The sequence below is a fragment of the Meira miltonrushii genome (genome assembly GCF_003144205.1).
Source record: "Meira miltonrushii strain MCA 3882 unplaced genomic scaffold FA14scaffold_4, whole genome shotgun sequence".
NCBI classification, from domain to species: Eukaryota; Fungi; Basidiomycota; class Exobasidiomycetes; order Exobasidiales; family Brachybasidiaceae; genus Meira; species Meira miltonrushii.
Window position 1 is genome coordinate 958,622 of NW_020289946.1, and position 18,203 is coordinate 976,824.

Here is an 18,203-nt window from a genome sequence, read left to right on the forward strand (position 1 = left end):
AAAGTTAAAAAGAAAAAGTGTTTACATTCAACATGTAACAAAAACGCGTACACATCCACAATCACATCCGATCACGTCACCTCCATCTTCACGGAAAAACGGTCGATCATTACAAACACAAAGTGAGGCAAAATATAGCTCGCTAACGATCCACAATTGTGAGTATTTTTATCTTTATTGAATGCAATGCAAAGATAGCGGATTACAAAACAATTCATGCGAACGGATGCAATTTATAATCAGTTGACAAAAATGGATGCAAATTTGCGCCGCATCGTATTCGCGCGTGTATCTTTAGGATGGGCTGTTTTTAATACGCGTTACGTACATCTTGCATAACATTCTGTTTTTAAACATTGCAGATTTTGAAAGTATGAACTGATTTCTAAACTTTGCTTTGTTCCTTCTTCACACAGCCTTGTCATTCATTCAATCCTAACCCGATAGCCTAATCCTCCACAAGATCTGCTTGCAAAAATGGTTCAAACCCGCGGACAATCAACTCCTTCGCGTTCGCGTTCACGTAAAAAGAGTACAAGCAGTTTGAAATCAGCCGCTGCTCAAGCTGATACGCCAAACGGAAGTGCAACAAAAGCCGCAATCGAGAATACAACTTCCAATCCCGATACACCAACGCCTAAGCCACGCGGACGTAAATCGACAAAGAAAGTTGCTGATGATTCCGCTTCTAATGCTTCTACCACCAGCACTCCAGCAAAAAAGACTGTTCAACGTAAAACATCAACTCGTTCAATCAAAAAGAAGGATACCATGCTGAACCCTAAAACGACCGAATACGAATTCGGTGGTCCAGTTGGTGCTGCTGGTGTCTCCATCTTGACACCATTCTTTGCTTATTTGCTGTACTTTGCATGCAACGAAAAAGTCGGTTGCTCAATCTTACCTCGTTATCCCGAAGTGATTGCTCATCAATTCGTTGCAGGCGTAAAAGAATCTTTCCTTGATTGGCAAGCATGGGCGGTATACTTTGGCTGGTATGCGTTCTGCATCGTTGCATGGGCCGTACTACCTGGTCAACAAGTTCAAGGAACTGAATTACGTACTGGCAAAAAGCTAGAATACAAGATTAATGCTTTTGCTACCTTTTTGGCTGCTGCCATCTCTTCAGCTGTAATCATCTTTACTCAAGGTGCCAAAGCTTTCGATGATTTGCTTTACGGTCACTGGCCCGGTTTGATCACTGCTTCCATCACAATGGCTGTCGTACAATCAATTTACGTATATGTTGAAAGCTTCAAGGCTGACAAGTTATTGGCAAAAGGTGGTAATACCGGAAACCACTTGTTTGACTGGTTCATCGGTCGTGAATTGAATCCAAGAATTGGCGTTTTCGATATCAAAACTTTCAATGAATTACGTCCAGGAATGATTCTTTGGTATTTGTTGGATATTAGCTGTGCTTGCCATCAATTTGTTTCACTGAACGGTCGCATTACCGACAGTATGGCTTTGGTAGTCCTTTTCCACACTTGGTACATTGTTGACGCCCTTTTCAACGAGAGCTCAATCCTGACACAAATGGATATCACTACCGATGGCTTCGGGTTCATGTTGTCCGTTGGTGATCTCACTTGGGTTCCCTTTGTGTATGGCTTACAAGCACGCTACTTGGCCTTCCATCCTAAGGATCTGGGAATCCTCGCAACAGTGGCCATCTTGGCGCTCAACTTTACCGGCTACTACATTTTCAGAACAGCAAACGGAGAGAAGAACGATTTCCGTAATGGAAGCAACAAGAAGAACTTGCAATTCATGACCACATCTTCTGGTCGTAAATTGTTAACAAGCGGCTGGTGGGGCAGAAGTCGTCATCCAAATTACTTTGGTGATTGGATCATGGCTTTCTCATGGAGTTTGCCAACTGGATTTGAAACTCCGATTACGTATTTCTATTTTGCTTTCTTTGTTGTCTTATTGGTTCATCGTCAGTTGAGAGATGATGCTGCTTGTCAACACAAGTATGGCAAAGATTGGACAAAGTATACCAAATTGGTACCTTCGCGTATCATTCCATACGTTTACTGAAGAGTTTATATCCTACATGAACTCAACAGTGTATAACAAACTCATCAACGTTTAATCTTTTGCTGTCTGCAACGCCTACTCTCTCCTCGTACGACTCAAGAGTTGTACGAGATTAATTCTCAATCCGTTTCTCTATTCCAAGATACCGCATCACTCAAGTTTTGATCTTTCATACAGGAGATCATATCTTGGTGATTTTCTTCTTTCGTCCTGTCTTTTCTTTAATGCACCTTTAAAAGTGTGCAAATTCTCTTCTTCCTTGTGCTTTTTGGCTTGTAAAAAGTCATCATGCTTAACCTTATTTATTTTTCTTTGATCTTTGTACGCCTATTCAGTGAATTAATATGAAAAGATGTTTTTCCAATAATTTAGCAATCGTGACATTAGCATTATTTCATCATCTGTGTCTTCAGAGAAAGAAGCAGATGAAATCAAGCGATAAAGGTATATGAAATGTATAGTACAAGAAAGAAAGGCAAAGCCTACCAAAGGAATCAAGCATGTTGTTCTCTTCCTCCATTGGTCGTATGGAATGAATGAACGCTACCTTCTGCCGTATGAAGGGAAGAGGAATACGTTGGCGAACGAGCATCTGCGAAATTTGCCGATGCCATACTATCAGAAGTCACAAGAGGTCCTTGATCAGATGCAATCCCTGGTGTTTGAAGGGAAGGCGTAGTTGCAGCATAAAGTGGCTGTCTTTCATTTGCTGAAAGTGGGGTTTCCATTGGTGTAAGTTGATCATCCCGACCCATAGGTGCAGCTCGCATCATCAAACCTTCTTGTGTGGATGTAGATGGTCGTGCATCAGGTGTGCCTGCATTGACTGATGTCTCAGCATTGTTTGCACGTCTCATCGTATCCATCTCGTATGCTTCTGTACTGCTTTGCATTCCATTATTAGTACGCATCATTCGTGAAACAACATCTCCTAATCCATTCTGTTCTTCGAGATTGCTCATTCCGCCATCGAGAGATGTACCTGCAACTGATCGTCGATTGTTCTCCGCTTCTTCAGACTTTTGATCTGCTTTTGCAGCTGGTTGTACTTTTCGCGTTCTTGCTTCTGCAACCGTACTCATCAACGTCAGAATCTCTTCTTTTGTTGGCGAGATGAGTGTAGAAGGAACTCCTTGTGACTGTTTACCAGATACGATTTTAGAGTACAGCGGCACGCTTGCCGTTCCAAAGACTAATTCTGGCAATTCTTCCTCTTCGTCATCATCGTAAGCGTTTTGTGGTGCTGGTGCAGGCTCTTGCTCTTGTGGTTTCTGGGCTGCTTCATTGTCAATGCTGGATCTTTGAGCGGCGCCTCCAAAGAATGCTTCTCTTCTTGCATCGGCCAAGCTCTTGATTGTTGAAACACTTCGAACACTACGCAGACTGGGCGCTCTTTTAGCTTTTCCCTTGTCTGATAGAGCATCCATATCTGCATCCTCTTGTACTTCGTCAATCTTCGATGTTGAGGGAAGCATTGTCGCACTTCCATTTCCAAGACGAGATTGTGAATGTCGCAAAGATGCTACAGAGTTATTGTTTGGTTTGTGCACTGTTGGAAATACTGTCGAGGGTGACGGCATTGCAATCAAAACGGTAATGTTCACACTTGCAGACAGCTTTTCATCTTTGTTTCCTGTTTCGGTGTTTTGTTTCTCTGCAGTGTTGTTCGTTTGAGTGTTTCCAGCTGCTTCACCTGTATCAGCTTGTGCGTTTGCCGATGCTCCGTTATCTGCTTCAGCATCTGCCTCTGTTGTGGCTTCATTGGTAGAACGACGCAAAAAGTTGGGCATCCTTCGTCCAAATCGACCAGCACCCAAAGCAGCAGCAGAATTGGGACCGGTAGGAGCCAAAGTGGTATTTCCAGCGTTGGCAGCATTTGCAGCATCTTGAGCATAAATGATAGGATACAAACTTGGAGGCAAAGCTGCCGCAACAGGCATCAAAGCATCCCAGCCATGATCCTTAACTTCTCCTGCTCCTACACCACCACCAAGCCAACTCTTTTCTGCTTTTGCCAAAGCTCCTTGATTGTGTGCACTGATATCGGCAATCTTTGCATCCCAGAGTTTTGGAGGTGGTAAATTGTCTTCATATTCTTTTGGCGCGCCACCTAATAAACGTTCGATTGGACTTTCAGGATAAATTCCCAACCTTCTCAATCTACGATTTCTAACAAAGATTCGTAAAAGAACAAACGAAACCACAAGGACAAACAATGCAATAGCAATGATAAACGTGAAAACGCTCAAAGGCGGTGCACCTTGACTATTTGGATTGGTGCTTGGCTGTGTACCATTATTATTTGTTGATTCCGATGGCGGTGGATTACTGCCAGATTGTTGTCGTTTACCATATTCTATTTTTGTTGGACTCCAGTCCAATGGCGTTGGTGCAAAATTCATTTTTGCATAGTAAGCATGGATGATAGAAGATTGTTAGAAAAGGATGTGAAATACAATGGAAACAATGAAATCTTGATGATCCAACTTTTGTAGTTTATGCACGTCAGGCGCAGTGTGTGTAAATGTGTGTGTGTGTGTGCGTGTGTGCAACCAAAAGCCGTTGATGTACCAGCTTGAAGTCATGATTAATAAGACAGGTTGTCGCGGTGGGTTTTCTCCGCTCAATTTCAAAATGCCACACACACACACACACACACACACTTTAGCTCTCTTCTTATACCCCCCACAAATACGCGTGAAATGAGGTGATTTTGAAGATCACCTATTTACACCCTGCATCATGATTCTTCAATTAGGAGCAACCGTTCTGGTGTATACTCTTTATCGTAGCTTGGTTTGACTCTGGCAAAAAAGATCAATAGTGATGATATTACAAATGCTTTGGAAATGGCTACAAATATAATACAAAACAAGTCAGCTCCTATATCTTAATCATTACCCCCTTTAGTCCGCCTGCTTCGAGAATGAATCGATCACATGCTGTAAATCGGACTTTGTCAAAGCGATTTGCACTCGATTATCCACAATCGATACCAACCCGTGAGATGTGAATTCAACAAGTAGGGCACGTAAAGCATCAGGCGTCATTGCCAGAAAATTGTTCCTCGCCAATTCGGATAAATCGTCATAAGTGATCGCTTTTAATTCTTCCGTGTCCGCGGTAAGTTGTGTTGTGCTTTTTGATGTATTGATCAATCTACCGCCCAAAAGCAGAAAAAGTCCGCGAGCCTTGAACGTAACACTTCTCAAAATATGAATCGCTGCACGATCGGACAAAAGGGTGATCGGACCAACAGCAGGAGTATCTTGATCTGCTCCTGTCCCATTTCTGGCAGTAAGCTGTGATTGTCCTACTCTGTTGTGATCCATTGCTAAAACAGCAACATCACTATCAGCACCTGCTCTACGGATATCCAATACAGGTGGTAAACCAATCGTGCGTCCGATTCCCGCACCTCTTTCTCCGATGATCTCATCAAGGATTGGAATGTAAGTCGTAAGATCGATCCATAGCCATGGTAGATTCTCATCCAATCCGGCCAAAGAGGCAACATTGAAATGTATAGTATCCGCACATACATGGATGTAAGGAGATGTACACAAAAGGCCCAACAATCGCATCGAACGCTCTTGTAGCAAAGCCGGTGAATCGATAGTATGCAGCATCAACATGAAAGCTGGAGGGGTTTTTGATGAAGCTTCAGATTGTGTCCTCTCAAGAACTTTGAGTAAGTACAACACCCTCGCTTCCATTGCATTGGCCGACATAGCCCTTTGTAATCGAGAAATATCAGAATAGGGCGAAATCGATAAGGTTCTTTCCATCTCTTGTATGGCTTCCTCCACCTTTCCGCCTGCATCTCCACGAATGACAATGACGCTACATCGGCCCGTCTGGGCCATAGAATGAGCAAAGCGCTGTAAAGGTGCTCTTTTTGATCCAATACCGTAAAACAAGAGCGGTCGAGAAGTGCTTTGTAGTAGAGACCACCAATGCTGATGAAAATCATCAAATTTGCTCAACGGTACAATTGTTGGGAAAGAGACTTGCAAAGATCCTTCTTTACCTTTGTCATCCATGTTGCTTTCAACAACTTTTGCTAATCTTTTTGTCATACTAACGATTGTCCTTGGCGCCAATGCTGAGATATCTCTGCTGATGAGATTATCTGAGGTGCGTAGACGAGCAGATGATGTAGCCCGTGTTGCATGGTTCACGAAATATGCATCAGAGGATGAAGGTCTGATCATTGAACCATCGGTACCAGTTGTGAATGGATTTCTCGATTCGTCCTCATCATGTTTTGATGAAAGAGGTGGCCTTCCTCTCTTCCTTGGCGTATCTTCAATTCCAACTTCTTTGCGAGGCGTTGTTGTGCCTAATGGTGGCCTTCCTCGTTTTCTGGGTGTTAGTTCCAATCCTTCAGAGCCCTCAGCTACTAAATCCTTCTTTGAGGGCGTCGAGTTTAGCGGTGGTCTTCCTCGTTTCTTGGGTGTGGATACTTCTACCTCAACCCCTCCTTTTGCTGGACTGGACATTAGAGGTGGCTTGCCTCTCTTCCTTAGTGTATCAGTAGCCGCTTCATCTGCTCTCTTTGTTGGCGTAGAAGTGGATGAGAGTGGTGGCCTTCCTCTTTTCTTTGGCGTTCCTTCTGCTCTCTCTTCGTTTGCGTCTATCGAGCTTTCTTCCCTTTGACGTCTAGCTGCTTCCCTTGATCCTAACCAAGCATTACTTGCAGCTGCCGCAGATCTTCGCATAGGTCTGCCATTTGAGCTTTCTCCATTATTCTTTCTTGGCGTGATGGCTACTTTGTTTGCATATCGGATGCTAGGTCCAGCGCCGTTCTCATCTTCTTCTTCATCCTCCAATTCCTCGTCCTCTTCTTCATCTTCTACATCCTCTTCGCTCAAACTTGATAAAGAGCTATACTCCAACTCTTCATCGCTTGATACTTCTGTCTCATTCATCCTCTTTCTTTGTGTGCCCAGAGGTTGATGGTTGTAAAGTACATCTAAACATTCTTCCAATTCAGAAGAAACAACACACAGACACCAACTCAAGTCTGTGCGCTTACGCGTTAAAATGCACAAGTGTTGTTCTCCAGCTTTGGATCAATTCATTCAATTCTAGCGAGCCTACTGCTACTGCTACTGCTTATGATAGTCTCTGAAGTGATTCTACAAGATTATTGACTTCATCCAAATCAGCATCGATGGGTAAGCGACCTCTACGAATGAGTGCAACTCTTGCCTCATTGTTCAATGGATCAAAAGCATTACACAATGCAATTCCATCGATAAAGCCAGCAGAAGGTTGCGTTCGATGATCTGTACGTAAAGTTCGATAACTTTCTGTTGCAATTTCTCCGATTGGCTTAAATGAATCAGCAATTTTAACTTCCAATTGACTCAATATTCTACCTGCACGTTCATCCAATTTTGCCAACAATCCAATCGCACCTGCTGCCGTTCCAAAAATGATTCGTGATTGCACAACGGGCGATTTGTTTGAGCCAGTCTTTGAATTTGCAGAACCAACATTACCGCTATCCGAAACCAGTGAACCTCTCTTCATTTTATTAATCAGATCACCATAATGGAATGCACCATCTCTTTGCATAATGTGACTCCAAGTCTGATCGATCAAATCCACTCCATTTTGCGCACTTCCCGCAGCGGATCGACCGGAGCCAGTTTCTGTCTCGCGCAAACGAGATCGTTCTAATCGATCTTTGGCACTTTGCGTCCACTTTAATCTGCGACAAGTCCAAATATTGAATGCAATATCGCTACCACAGTACACCTCTTCCTCTTCATCGATACAATTGCACGAAACCGTCCAATAAGGATCACAATCACGCGCAAGTTCGACCAATTTTCCACTTTGCTCATCCATTCGCAGGATCACAATCGATCTCAAAGCATCACCAACAACAACTTTATTGGAATCTGAGATACTTAAAGATGTAGCAGTGAACGCACATGCCCATTGGCCCACTTGAATTAGTAAAATGTTTTGGTTCGAGAATTTCTTGTCTTCCTCTCCGTCGCTCTCTTCGTCCATTGCTGTATAATCATCCTCCATTTCAAACGATAATACCTTTGCGTTAACACAAGCGATAATGCGCTTACCACCTATTGCTTTCAGATCAAACACATTGCCGTCCACATTACGAGATGTAACCAATTGCAATTTCTTGGAGCGAGGAGAAATACGCAAAAGCAGTAATCGTCCTGAAGTGGTCTCAGTCCGGTCAGGGAACGTGTAGCCTGTTCCAACAACGAAATAGTTTGCACCTCCTCTCTCGAACGTGTCGATACAATTCGGCCTTTCTTCCATTTCCAGAACGTATTCGTCCAAAGCTGTGAATTGTTCTGCATCACGAAGAATCACTTTACCACCCTCAATAGGCTCACTGCCTCTACCTTGCGATAAGAATCTCGTTGTGACAACCCCGACAACCTTTTGATCCGTACACATAGATATCGCCAGAGGATTATCGTATCCCAAATCAATTGTTTCAATATCAACTTGCGAAATTTCTCCCATCTTTGCGACTTGAAGACGTTCGGGTGTGGCAAAAATCATCAATCGATCCACGCCTGTCTCAGGATTGACAGAAAAGTCAAATTGAGAAATATCAGATACGTCTTGATGACGAACAGAACTATACGTCAGACCTGTGCCTTGTGAGAATACAACCGTAGATTTGTCGCTAGCAGCGAATACGGCGTGTAATCCTTGTGCAGTGATGAAAGATCGCAAATGAAGCGGTTGCGTTCCTAATGATGTAGTTCTTCGCTCTAAAACGCCAATCGTTTGAGAAATACTGTCTTTTGTGGGCAATGACAGGCTGTGCGTTGTCAATGTACCATTTCCTAGACCGATCATGAGATGCGGTAGGGAGGTGGATGCTCCGTTAATGGAGAACGTATGCAGCTTGACAGATCTGATCAATGATGGATGCGATGCCATCAAAGCACTAGGAGTGGCGTCACGCAAATCTGGAATGGTGAATATCTTCACGATTGCAGGTCTCCAAAGGGCGACAGTTGCCAAAGTTGCTGAAGATCCTTTCTCGGTCGTCAACGGACTAATGTCGATTGCAGATATCTCGCTTGGTAGTTTCGTTGCAGCAATAAGCTCAATGCTAGTCTCTCTAATCTGCAGAAGAATCATATCACCTGTTTGGAAAGCAAGAAGGACTTGTCCAGCAGAATTGACTGCAGCTCGAGTGATTGGCTCAGAGCCCAATGAAAGCTGCTTGGCGTCTGAAGGTTGCCATTGCGCTTTTATACTTGCTTGCTCCGATTGAAGTACCTTAACTCCAGAAGAATTCACAACAGCAAACAAACCTGCTCCAAGGCTGGCAGCATCAAGGATACTTTGATTAGCATCCAGGCCAGCTTGTGTAAACTGATATGTATGATCCTCAATGCCAGCTTGACCGAAAGAGACCACACGAGCGCCTTGAGACAGTCCTAGTAAGAGGAAGGCTGTTGATTTCGATGTAGTGCCTTCTATATCCCAAATGCGTCGTATACCTGCCTCCTCAATGCTGGCCAAGTCTTCCAAAGCAACGCCATCTCGAATGACTCTCAGACTACCTGTGGGACCAGATCCGCTGCATGTAATAATTCTTGCTTGTGCACTTCCAGCTGCCGAAGGGCTTCCACCAGCACCATCATCTGCAACAAAGTCCAGAATTGGCGCTAGGTTTGACCATCTTTTGACGATAGAAAATTGATTGCCTGTCTCCTCTCCAATCTGATCATTGATACGTAACAACAGAGAATCTCCACTGGTACTTGAAATATGCAAGAAATTATCACCAAGGTAAGCCAATGCATCAGGACCACCCGCAGCACTTGCTTCGCCAAGCTTTTGCGTGGAAAGCGAGATAGGTGCAAATTGTTCAACATCGCTTTGATCGCTTGCCATATTCTGCAAAGTGATCGTCAAAAGCTCTAAACGTCCTGAATGCGTTGCAAAGATGACATTCAATGTTCCTTTGCCAGTCTCAGAATCAATACGAACGCCATCATCTTCTTCACCCAAGGGCTCTTTGATCACAATAGCAGAAGCGACAATGACTGGCACTGGTAAGCCCATGCGTAAGATGCGCTGAGAGGAGACTGAGGCAGCAGAGCTCGATCTTCTGCGAGTTGTACCATCTGTCGTAGGATTAATGGTAGAAGACGATCCTGCCGTTGATCTGCGTCTCTTTCCATTCTCGTTTGATCTTGGCGCTGTGGTCATTGTTGCTGTAGGACTCACACTCAAAGCGGAATCTGCTGTTGTTGTTTGTGAACTACTTGCGCTTTGCCGGCGGGCAGAGGTGACAATTTCACCTGAACTGGATTTCCTTCTCTTACCTGCGACTTTGGAAGAAGATGAGCTCTTGGGCGAGCGCAAAGCTCCGCTATCTTTTGCGTCAGTACTTGACGGTGGCGGCGGTACAAGCATAACGCTTGTCTCGCTGAATACCAGCACACCACCTCCAGCTCGAGCAGGGAGTGCGAGTAAAAGATGAGCTCCCAACGCATCCGAGAATGGCAAGGGAACATGCGCTCTTGTCAAAGGTGTTTTTGCCAATTGCTCTTCATGAGCAGCCTCTTCTTCAGCTGTACGTGATGCACCCTTCGCTGCAGGTCCATGTCGACCAGCTTTTGCAGGTTTGCTGCCTGCGCCTGACGATGGCTCTACATCATTACTCTGAGATGACTTTCTCCTGCCTTTTGCGGCAGTGCTGGGTTCTCCATCTTCGTTTGTTGTCTCCAAAGATTTCTCACTGACTTCCTTTGAAGGAATCTTTCGTGGCGGACCCCAAACTACAGGCGGTAATTCTTGATTTACTTCATCTATCGCATGAAACGAGAGGACAGGGAGACATTGCATACCCAGGCCAGGTAGACGTGATGCTGTACTTGACAAGGAAAGCAATGCAATTTGTGATGGAGACGGCTCTCCTCCTCTTCTTGCCATAAAAGTAGATGAGATGAGGTGAGGGTGTGGCAATCGCAAGCTGAAAGCATGAGCAAGATCTGGTAATTTGGACAGGAATGGTGTTTCGCCTTGCGTCGTTCCTGCACTTTCACTTTTGAGTCTTGCAACCTTTAGCTTCCCGGCATGGGTGTGACAATAAGCATAAAGTGCACCAATACCTTCTTCCACTTCCAAAGTTAGCCCACTCTCTGCGGCCGGTCTTCCGAGCTCTTCCAACAGAATTGATTCCTTCGTTTCTATTGGTGACCATGCCGAAGAAGAGGAAGCATTGGCGTCAAAATCGACCGATCGTATGCCTTGATTGGTTTGATTATAGTGCAATACGAATAACCTTGGTTGATGATGATCGGTTAATACAGCTATACGATCAGATGCTATTGTGGAAGATTTTTCTGTTGCTTTGATTCTTGCAAGTCGTAGTATTCTTCCATTGATCGGAACTGAGAGAACTTCTTTCAGTGCAGAATCTGCATCTTCCTCCGCAAGAGTCAAGAATGATAAAGATGCATGCTTCACCACACATAGACACGGTCCGCTAGGCAAGAAATTTGACAAGAGTAACGATTGCGCACTTGCTGTTGCATTATGAACGTGATGAATATAATACATCTTGCTCAGCTACGAGTTGTACCTGAGAGATGATGATGAAGATGATGAGAATGATGATCACTGTAACATTCGTGCGGCAGTCATATGCACCCTTACTAAAATCCATTCAAGCACAGACCATTTCGGCTTTTAATATTAATTAGCGTATGCGCCTGGGCAGCAGCAGCTTCCCCTTATCCCCGCGCTTATGAGTGTGGATTGGATTGGCTGCCGTAAGCAAATGTCACTACAAAACAAACATGATGAGAGATAAATAAAATGATCCATTAATTTAATCCTGACATGATGGATGATTATTTAAAATACAGTAAAATGCTTTGTGGTGCTTCCGAAAATGAAAAAAAGGGAGGCAAAGAGAGAAAAGTTTTTTAAATCGTAATAGTGCTATCATCATTTCCAGTTAAAGATGTCCAATCCACCCACACTACCAAGACCTGTTCGATTGGAAACTGTATTTAAAGAAGAGATTCCATCCGGTACAGTACTTCCAACGCCTAGTCCATGACCAGTTTGGATTGTACCATTACTGTTGTTGCGTGGCTCCAATCGCAAACTACGTCTGTACAGCTCTTCCGCCGTGACTGCATTCTTACCACTTTGAGAGGATGATTCCAGCATGGTTTGCAAGTATTCTTGAATTTCTGCCACTTCCGATAAATTGTAAGGCGTTTGGAATCTTTGTAAATCGCCAATGATTCTACTCATCTTCACATATTTATCAAAATTGAGCAACCTCTTGTTCGGATCAGCAGGGGAAGGACGTGTTGATGCATTTCCTTCATGACAGAAAGTCAAATCGGTCAAGAACAAACCCACAAATGGTAAAGCAGGTGGCATGATCGAACGTAATCTTTGACGATAGCCAGCAAAGTTTCGTGTATGCTCAACTGCTTTTCTTTGTTGTTCCATCAAAGTGCGGTATTTGGATGGTAATCCGTCCCATGTCTTCTTCAAACGTGCAATCGTGGAAGAATTCAAAGCGCTTTGAACGGCGAACAAAGCATTGAAGTTGTTCAACATCAAACAGCGATCTCCCAATTTGATAAAGAATTTGACCAATTGAGTTCGCTTGCGTGCATCATCTTCGTTCAGAATGCATTCGCTCACCCAACCGGTGATGTGTGTACTGAGTGCACTCATCCTTTTCACATTGATAGCATTGCTGACGCCAACCTTCTTGCTGAACTCTTGACCTAAAAGCTCTTCAGGTAATATGGAACAATAGATTCTGCTCTCCATAATTGTCAATTGACGTGAAAGTTCCAGAGGGTCGAAATCCATCACATTTACTCTTGCTGGAGCCAATTGCTTCAATTGCGTCATCAATGTTTTCGATACAATCGGTTGAGGTGCAGAAGAAGACTTGGGTGTAGCATTGGGAGTGTACATGCTCACAATCTCCGTCAATCCTGGAGTAGTTTTGACAACACGATCGGCAGACACCATTCTTTTCAATGATCCGGGTCCACGTGTGCCTGAGCCTCCCGATCCGGGCGATGTTACAGCAACTGTCTGCATCTTTGCGCTTGGTCCAGCGGATAATCTTCTATTCGCTAATTCTGCTAATCGTTGACCAGGCTTGTTGAGAGAATGCATCATTGAAGTCTGCGTAAATTCGATCAACTTTTCCAAAATGCAATGATCTGTTGCGCCATTCCAATGATTTTCCAGCCACAATTTGAAGAAATTGAACACTCTCAATCGCACTGGAGCAACTTTCAATTCGGTCCATCGTGTGAAATCGTCGGCATTCAATTCAATCTCAGCTGGTGCTCGCATATTGTAACGTGCTTCCAACACTTCAAACAACTCCATCGGCGTTGTGAACAAACGGAAGCAAAGGAAGAATGCATTGCTCAAAGTTGCATCAATTGTTGTGTTATGCGGCGTCATCTTTTCCACCAAAGCTTTCAACGTGGCTCCGGTCAATTGACCTTCAGAATTGAAACAAATTTCTGATGAATCGTAATCTGGAGCCAGGATACGTGCATCAGAGGAAAGGCTACGACCAACACGTTTTGGCGGTGAAGGGAAAGATGGAGATGAAATTGAAGCAGGCGAAGAAGCTTCCGATGTGGTTGTTGTCATTTGCGATAACCTTCCAACGCTTGCACTGCTACCGCTTCTATTACGTGCATCAATTTCCGACTTCGGCAAGCTTGCCGATCGATCACGCACATGCGGTGGCCTATTGCTCATATGCCTATCACTTCGTGGTGGAATAGAAGATAAAGGTGGACCACGATTATTGGCCGGAATCTTTGCGCCGTCAAATGGCGCTGCAACATTGATTTGTTGATGCTGACCTAAAGAGTTTGATGCGGCATGCTCTCCTCTATCCATCGAAGGCCTAGCGGATGTGCTTGGCGTAGTAATCGAATGAGTGGAATGCAAAGTAGATGCTGACGTTCTAGAATGGTCACGCGACATGGGCTCACTGGAATCGCTCGATTCGGCAGCTTCTGATTGCTGAGTATTGTTTGCATTCTTTTTCGTCTCGTCGTTTGGATCCAATGTGTTCATATCTATAGAAACGAAAACGTCACTGGAATCTTCATTAGCCTCTTCCGCAACATCTGCAAATCGACTTGATGGAGTTGCAGGCCCTTCGACATCTTGCTCGTAGCGCTCGCGTAGACAGCTCAAGCTCGTTGCTTTACGACCGAGGTATGATAAAGTATGCTTATTGCGACGTACTTCTGCGGCTTCAATATGACGTTCGCCCGCTTCTGCTTCCTCATCTCCTTGATCGTTTGCATTGTGACCTTCTCTAGAAGTGCTACTTTGACTTCTTTGGCTTTGTGCGTGCAAAGATGACGGCATGGCAAGAGTGATACGCAAAGAAGCAGGAGCTCGATTCAAGCACAACTTTACAGCTCCAACGCATTCTCCGCCTGCTCGTAAAACAATCGTAGCTGCTTGCAACAACTTTTGCTTTTCGTCATCTTCGCCATCGCCCAAAGAAGGAGACTTTTCTGCTTTGGCTGAAGATGTAATCACCCTTGCTGCAGTAACGAGAGAAGCAGTTGCCTCGTACACGCTTTCACGTGTTTCCCATAAGATTTGCATCTGTTTTGGCAATTTGGAAGCCAATTCTTGACATCCATGAACAGCTTCAACAATGACGAGCAAGTTTCTTACTCCGTCCACAGTCGCACGAGTCATGTCGATCAAGAATGCATAGCTAGAAGCATGACTTTCACGTGTGTGTCCATGAATGTGACCAATGAAAGCAGCAATAATTGACAATAGATGATCGTTGGCATGCTGAATTCGCTCCATTACTTCAGCAGGTGCGCATTCTTTTGGGACTGATGGAATAGGTCCTTCATCCGATCCTTCCGACGATTCAGCGCGACGTTCGTCCGAATGAGTCTCTGAATCGCCAGAGCCTTCGGGAGAATGAGAACCGTGTGAGGCACTATTGCCGTCTTGCGCATAAGCCTCAGCATGAGCTCTTGCGTCTGTAGCTGATGTATTTGTACTGAAAAGATTGGGAGTGCTTCCATTTTGGTTCAAAGCTTGTGCTTTGATGCGAGCAGCTACTGTTAAAGCATTTCCTTCACCTCTAAAAGTTGACAACGGTGGATTTGAGCCACGAAGGTCAACATAGCTTCGCGAACTTCTCGGTGATACATGATCAGAGGTAAATGCTGTTCTATAGGTTGAACTGCGTGGCGAATCGGGCGTTGGGGTTTTATCTTGATCGAATCGGTTTGGGAAGTTACCGCCTTGACGGGAAGTTGTTGCAGACAACCTTCCATCATCGTACATATCATCGTATACGCTAGAATGCTTGTCAGGGATATGAACGCCACATTCCACTGCTACGTCCAAAAATCGTTTCACATTAAAGATCACTTGATCTGCCATACGTAGCATGATTTCCATTTCTTGTGCCAGTGATGCATTATCGAATGTAGGGTCAGATGCCCTTCTTGCCTGCGTTACCAATCTGCTCAATTCAGCCAATATTTGCTTCCGCTCCTTGGCCAAGACAGGATGTGCTTTCAATACTGATGATTCGCGTGTCAAACAATCTGTAGAAGACAGCACAGATCGAACAGATGAAATCACACATGCAGTAGAAGGCTGAAAATGGGCTATCCGATTTGCTCGAACAGCGTTGTGCAATAATGAGATGGCGTGTTGAATTGGCTCCACAATACTTGGCATGGGAGCATGAAGCTCCACTGCTCCGTTTGGCCTGCGAAGATGTCTATTCTTTGCCGCGACACCATTAACACCATTCCCGCTTTGGTTGCTTAAACTTGCCTGCATCAAGGTATTTGCTGTTGGAGTAGGTGATCGGGAAGATAGTGATCCCGTCGTTGGAACGCCATTGTATACGTTTGCATATGTGGCGGTATGATGACTGCTACCGGAAGAACCTAGAGTCTCTCTTGCGCTCTCGCTGCTAACTTGGTCGAATCCATCTACAGTCCGATCAGGATTGAAGGCTTCCGGCACTTCGTCTCGCTCTGAGAATCCGAATGCGTTGCTGTCAGATGTTAGTCCACTTTCATCTACGTAATTGCTCGGGAACCATCCTCTCTGACCATCCAACTCCCCATCCCACCAACCGGATTCGTCTCTGTTAAACACGCGAATCACTTGTCCGGAAACGAAGGATAGGCATGTTTCGTTGTTGGATGCAAAATCATGCAAAGCCACCACATATTCTTCAATTCCATCTTCACTTGATTCCTCGTCTCCGTCGTCATCAGAATCATTCTCTGATACACTTTCCGCTCTTATTGAAGTTGTTTCCTGATCTGTGTACATCATACTCGATCGACTTCCATTCTCATCCTGTGAAGATCGAGGTGTGATGGGCAAACCTTCTAGCTTCTGGGTAAACAAAGTAGAATCTGGCTCCTGTTCGTCGAATATGCTTCCTTCGTTGGAATAGGTTGGCTTCATCGTGCGTGCTTCGTTTGCCTTTCTCTGAAAACCAAACGTTTGGGAATTCTGTGAAACACTCCGTTCTTTCATCTCTGGTCGACTTTGCACTGGTTTTAGACGTGATTGTGAGTATAAAATACTCGGCGTGGTAGACGATTCCCCACTTCCGTTCGATCTAGGCTCCTTGGAAAAGGATGACATTGTGCGAGTTCCGATACTTCTTTGTTGTGGCAATGTTGTCATAGCGAGATTGATCGACGTTGTTCAGACGTTAAAGTTATGAAGAAAGTGACGAACAAATCAGATCCGACACTACAATCTCCACAAGTATCTTGACCTTTTCAATCGGGGGACTGTTGTATGATCGGATAAGGGTCCCTAATTCATGGAAATCCCCTATCTTTTTTTGCCGTATTGTCCGATAGAGTCCGAAATGCTTCCAGAACACAGCAAGAAGTCAAATTGATACGCCAAGCCGAGCGGGTTTGTAGAACAAAAGAATACCAGCAACGGAATACAAATACCGATTGAAAGAATAGCGGCGCCGAAATGTAAAATGAGGATGTACTTTATTTGGTTTGAGATTGTAAGATGCGCCTGTGAAGAGTAAGAAGACGTGCGAATGTATGCCGTTTTGGAATGAATTGATTGTCGTCCTTCTGATAACGTATGATATGAATTCTTTAGATGATGATTGGAGAATGAATGTTGATGAGGTTCAAAGCAATGTGACTTTTCATGCAGCACCACCAAGTTATAAATGAGATGAGGTTGAGATCGAAAAGTATCGACGCATGGACCGTTTATTTATAATTTTCCTTGACACTTGTGCCCCCTTTCTGCAATGAAGTGAACCAGGCGTTAAATGAGGTGACGGGCGCAATAATGATCGTCAGAGGGCAAGCAGTTGTTCAGGTCCAGAGTGATTGCGTGGGATCTTTTACAGCCGGGATTTCAATGATGTTTTGATCTGTGTTTTGTAAATGATGATGTGCTTTGTTTCTTTTTTGAGACTCCGCCTATGTCCAGCAATGTTGCAAAGAGTTGAGAATGAGTAATGGCAATCAAACGCGATCGTACCAGCGCGTTTAAGAGGATTTCAAATCGAATAAAGATGAAATGAATCAATCCTTTTGATTATGGTGATCAAATCAGAGAATGAAAAGAAGAAGAGCCTTTGAGAAAAGCAGGATTATGTACAGCAGCAATCGAAATCCAACATACACTCAAGAATGTTCAAAGAGAGGCGCGTGCAAGTAGCGCGTTTGTTTGCCTTTGTGTGTGTGTACAATGTGTGTGAATGTGTCCCCCCTTTTTTTAAGGCTAGGTGCAGTCAGGACTTTAAATTCGTTTAAGAATTTGACAGGTAATTTGCCTCGGCAAAGCACAAGCACCCCATTTCCACCATCTCTTTGCCTTGCATCTCCGCGTTTAAGGCAGTCAGTCAAAATAACTATCAATTTTGTGGCTGGTATTTGTTGATCAAAAAAAGGGATCAAAGCGTTGCAGTCTAGACTGATAAAGCCCTTTAATGAACTTAACGATCGCATCTGCATTTCTCATGATTTGCCTGAATGAAAAGCTGATGAAATGCATTCACAAAGGTGAAATTAGAACCTTTTTTTGCAAGGATGTTTTTTGTTTCTTTAGCGCAAGCAAGATGGTGCCGTAAA

The 18,203-nt window shown here is 44.2% G+C and overlaps 5 protein-coding genes across 5 annotated transcripts; 1 reads left to right on the plus strand and 4 right to left on the minus strand.

Annotated features, from left to right (window-relative positions):
• The first annotated feature begins 16 nt into the window (after window positions 1-16).
• FA14DRAFT_78430 (putative ERG24-C-14 sterol reductase) lies at window positions 17-2,317 on the plus strand. The gene has a single exon (XM_025502882.1). It carries the CDS (start codon window positions 478-480, stop codon window positions 2,044-2,046), a length of 1,569 nt encoding a protein of 522 aa, XP_025353131.1. The 5' UTR covers window positions 17-477; the 3' UTR covers window positions 2,047-2,317.
• Window positions 2,318-2,405: 88 nt separating this feature from the next.
• On the minus strand, window positions 2,406-4,675 carry FA14DRAFT_174505 (uncharacterized protein). Its single transcript, XM_025500543.1, has one exon. The coding sequence runs from the start codon at window positions 4,446-4,448 to the stop codon at window positions 2,541-2,543; it is 1,908 nt and encodes a 635-aa protein (XP_025353132.1). The 5' UTR covers window positions 4,449-4,675; the 3' UTR covers window positions 2,406-2,540.
• Window positions 4,676-4,686: 11 nt separating this feature from the next.
• FA14DRAFT_78495 (uncharacterized protein) lies at window positions 4,687-7,472 on the minus strand. Its single transcript, XM_025502884.1, has one exon. The coding sequence runs from the start codon at window positions 6,975-6,977 to the stop codon at window positions 4,953-4,955; it is 2,025 nt and encodes a 674-aa protein (XP_025353133.1). The 5' UTR covers window positions 6,978-7,472; the 3' UTR covers window positions 4,687-4,952.
• On the minus strand, window positions 7,071-11,806 carry FA14DRAFT_78463 (uncharacterized protein). Its single transcript, XM_025502883.1, has one exon. The coding sequence runs from the start codon at window positions 11,623-11,625 to the stop codon at window positions 7,165-7,167; it is 4,461 nt and encodes a 1,486-aa protein (XP_025353134.1). The 5' UTR covers window positions 11,626-11,806; the 3' UTR covers window positions 7,071-7,164.
• A 209-nt stretch (window positions 11,807-12,015) lies between these two features.
• Window positions 12,016-16,311, minus strand: FA14DRAFT_110111 (ras GEF; the record flags this gene model as incomplete). Its single annotated transcript, XM_025495907.1, has 3 exons — window positions 12,016-13,773; window positions 13,912-15,849; window positions 15,976-16,311. Coding segments are annotated over 3 exons (4,032 nt in total), but the record flags the coding sequence as incomplete, so codon positions are not given.
• Between the last annotated feature and the right edge of the window lie 1,892 nt (window positions 16,312-18,203).